The sequence below is a fragment of the Malurus melanocephalus genome, unplaced genomic scaffold (assembly GCF_030028575.1).
Source record: "Malurus melanocephalus ecotype Western Australia unplaced genomic scaffold, MMel_1.1 scaffold_32, whole genome shotgun sequence".
Lineage (NCBI taxonomy): Eukaryota > Metazoa > Chordata > Aves > Passeriformes > Maluridae > Malurus > Malurus melanocephalus.
The window spans coordinates 2,006,626-2,010,859 of NW_026623264.1; the positions used below are offsets into that span (position 1 = coordinate 2,006,626).

A 4,234-nucleotide genomic window follows, 5' to 3' on the forward strand; every position below is an offset into this window, starting at 1 on the left:
TTAAAAGAGAAATAAGTATACACTAATACATATATCTCTGTATAGAAGTATGTAAAGGGAAAAGAAATGGGTCTTATACAACATTCAGTATATAAGCTATCATTTTCTCTCCAGATTTTGACCTGAAATGCCACCTGTGGCCACTGTTTACTCCTGTTCTAAACCCACTGATGGTGTGTTGGGGCACCACCATCGTATGGATGTGTCTGGTACCTTAACAGATGCAGTAAGTGCATTCATTACTTTACAAATAAAGTATTTCTATGGCTACATGATAATGTAGCCACAAGGAAAAAGGTACTTTAGAGTATGTACTATGGTGCATGGATGGGARCAATCCTATGTTTTTCTTCATGTCACACTCCTCACCCCCAGTTTTGATCTACTGTATTTACTTAACGTAACCACTTCATATTTGGGAATATTTTTTTCCATCACTCTGCATGGATCTTTCTATACTGTTTAAAGTTGTCCAGCTTTCCTTGTTTTTCTGATCTCCTGGAGTCGCTAACCAATTACAGTTGGGATCAAGGCCAAAACCAGCTAAGTATCACAACTGAGATTATCTCCAGTGGTACCTTAGCTAAACTGTTGAATAATCTTTTCTTTAGGGTTCAGATCAACATTGGTTGAGTTTTCTCATACCTTATGCCTTCCTAAAGGTTCTTAATTTTTGCTAAATTGTTTGTTTCTTTCTTTTTATAAAGCTTCCTAGAGGTCAGGTGGAGTCCCACCTTGGTTACATTAGCTGCAAATTAGAATAGCCCTCTTCCTTCACACACTTTCTCTGGAAAAAGAAGGGAAGATATATTATGGTCTCTGTACAGCTTGCCCTCAAACCACTAAAAGAAACTATTTCAGCAGATCTTGAACTGCACTCTCATTTTATTTTGCAGTGTCTCTGGATTATTTTAMATTTCATAAGAAGAAATGCAATTTTCTGCAGTTCACCTACTTGCAGGACACTACCAATGGTCAGACGGGCTTTTATGCAGTATTTCAAACCAGAAATCCATGACATAGGATGACCTGAYAACAAACTAGGTTAAACTGTTTCTTATTACACAAATGTTTCTTCCTCCTCACTGCTTACATGAGGAAGAAGTGGCTTTTTCTTCTCTAAAGAAATTCAGTTTTCTCCCTCACTGTGAGTTGACTGCTGATAAAATATTTTGAGAAAAATAAAATCTCATCTCAGGMGTTTCAATCTTAAAACAGGAAAATTCTGTTCTAAGCTAGGAAAACTCATCTGATTTTCCCATTGCAAAAATACAAATGAAAGCAAATCACATGACAGGTGGAAATGTAAAATCACAAACAACAGCAAAAGGAGCTACTGCACTATATGACATTGATTTCTTAACCTACTTTTATTTGTTCTTGTGCTTCACAGAAGAGAATATTACAGAGCATTCTGTAAGTTGTTAAAATGTGGTTTTCCCTGCTGATTGATACAATACTGCATCTTGAATGATTTCATTAGGGTGAAAGTGTTCTTATCTTACTCTGTTGCTCGAGATGTATCTGCACTCAAGAGTTGGGGAAGATAACTGTTTACAAAAGTGGGTTTCAACAACATGCATTACAAAGATGCTCGCATATGGATGCAGCCACACATTATCACAGTACCAGTAAGTAATTGTAACCAAGCTTTTAATGTCATTTATAAAAAAATAGAGTTATTTACATTTGCAACTTATTTGATGGCATCCTCTTTTATTACAACATTTGAATCTGTAAAGAAAGGACACTGTAAATCATTTGAGAGTAAACTTTTCAAAGATAAGCATAGCAGTACAGGAAAAATATTTAAAACACTGTGAATTCTTGTTATTTTGCAGCATCATACAAACACATTCTGTAAAACACATGCACTCGGGCCTTAGAGTAAGCAGAATTCCCTTCCAGATTAAGGCACAGAAATGCTGCCACATTTCTAGGGACAGCCCCACATTCTTACATGTGGCATTTCAAGACATAACCAAAGGAATTACATTAATTCCAACGGGTGGTAGCCTAAATGCAGAATGTGTCCACTTACACATTTTTAAGAAGACTCTGGTCAAAGTGACAATAAAAAAGAAAAAAAAAAAGTATGACTAATTGCATAGTTGCAGTAAACCRGATCCATGAATACAAAAGCCATCAAAATATATTATAAATCTATCTGACTTCCAAAGCTACTTTAAAAWACTGTTTTGTTTTACAATACAAATAACACTGTTTGGGGTTAGTTTGTAGAGTTGTATTTTGGTCCATGCTGTTAATTATATATCATTATATTCCTCTTCCATTAGTTTAAAAGCCTCAGAACAGCAGGTCCTCAGGCAGTGGTAACAGTGAAGAAGCCAAGACTTCAGCTGCTGCAGTCAGTTCATWAAAACTCAACCATCTCCATTCTTTACTGCTTTAAATAATCTGCCCTCAGAACACTAAGTGGAAAGAATGATGAGGGATACAGATTTAACACTGTTAGAGATGGGGGTTTGCCCCATCTTCTAGTCCTGAGCTGATAAATCACAGCTCTTAAAAATATCCAACCCATTAAAAAAATCAACAACAATAAAAAAAAAATTCCCAATTTACTCTGACTATGCAGTAGTTCCACATAATCTGCTTGCAGCAGAAACTTCTTTGGTATCAGAGTCAGGTCTTCCTGAAACCACAAACGGCCAAGTCTGTAAGCAAAAGAAAAGGTATTTCATATTAAAAGAAAGTTTATCTTTATATGAAACTGGAGCTTTATTACTGATAGATGTCTAACTCTGATTCAGTTGCAAACACGTCATCATGTTTTAGTCCCTGTGGGAAGCACAGAGAGAGCTGAGTTCCTCAAACAAATATTTTCATTACATTTTTCGTTATAATTAAGTGCTCTACAGAAGGTCTGCAATGGTCACTAACAGTGCTCTCATCCAAACTGCAATGTTTCTCTTKCTTTTAAACTGTTTGCATAATTTAATATATAAAAAGCAAATAGACTATTCCAAAACAATCACTCTGCTGTATATAAAAAAACGTTTTACCCCTGTGACAGCAGGCGTTTAGTTTTGTACCGATGAACTCATGACKCTTTGCTTGTGCTGCAGGCCAGCCCGCAGACCGAGTTACTCCTTTTTCGGACACTAAGCTTGCCTAATACCAGAGGAATGTAATCTTTAGGGTCCCTATTCCGACTCCCCAGGACTGACACACCCGCCTACACCGAWGGCCAAGCGCGGCCCTGGAGTCCCCCCTGGTGTGAGGGCGACTGGGGATTTGCGAAGCAGCCAGAGCCACCCGCCGCTTCTTCCAGGGCGGGCACGGTCCAAGCGCTGCCAGCCTTGCCCGAGGGGACCAGCCCTGCAGGGCTGCCCCAATCTGTGTCGGGGGTTCCCCCGGGGTGCCCCTCGCCGCATCCCGCCCGCCCCCGCGCCGTACCAGGTTGACGGGATGGACGTAGCTGTTCTCGTAGCGGTCCTCCTGCAGGAGCTGCCGGAGGTGGGCAATGTAGCTGGACGCCAGGCGCAGCGTGTCCAGCTTGGAGAGCTTGGTGTCGGGCGGCACCCAGGGCAGGCTGGTCTTCAGCCGGGAGAACGCYTTGCTCAGCACCCGCATCCGCGCCCGCTCCCGCGCGTTGGCCGCGTTGCGCTGGGACTGCTTCCCCTCGGGCGGCGGCGGCCCCCGCGGCCCCGACACCGCCTTCTTGCCCCCGGGGCCGCCGCYCCGCGCCCGTTTCCTCTTGCAGCCGCTGCCCGCCGGCCCCGCCGCGCAGCTGCCCTCGCCGTCCTCTTCCTCCTCTTCTTCYTCCTCTTCCTCCTCCTCCGCAGCCGAGGAGTTGTCCCCCGAGGGGYAGAGCTCGCCGCGGGGCTGGCGCTTGGCCGGCGGCGGCGGGTAGTCCAGCTGCAGGGCCCGCAGGTCCATGTCGGGCAGCTCCTCCGCCTCGCTCCCGGAGCCCGTGGACATGGCCCCGGACGGGCGGCGGGGAGGCGGGCAGCGCGGCAGGCAGGCGGGGGCGGACGGCCGAGCCCAGGCGGCCCAGAGCGGGGCGGCCCCGCCGCGGAGAGTCCGTGCCGGGGCGGGGGCGCGGGGGGGCGCGGAGGGGGGATGCGCCCCTTGACAGCGCTATATATCGGGTGTCCGCGGAGCGAACCATCTGCCGGGCCGAGGGGAGGAGAGGGGCGCGGAGGGGAGGAGAGGGGCGCGGAGGGGAGGAGAGGGGCGCGGGGCGGGGGTCGGACCCGGTGGAGCCCCG

At 46.0% G+C, this 4,234-nt stretch overlaps 1 protein-coding gene across 1 annotated transcript; it reads right to left on the bottom strand.

Moving 5' to 3' along the window:
• Positions 1–2,103: 2,103 nt before the first annotated feature.
• Positions 2,104–3,945, bottom strand: MSC (musculin). The gene is made up of 2 exons (XM_057363884.1): positions 3,421–3,945; positions 2,104–2,678 (listed from the first exon to the last, which is right to left on the bottom strand). Exons 1-2 carry the CDS (start codon positions 3,943–3,945, stop codon positions 2,592–2,594), a joined length of 612 nt encoding a protein of 203 aa, XP_057219867.1. The 3' UTR covers positions 2,104–2,591.
• Positions 3,946–4,234: the final 289 nt, after the last annotated feature.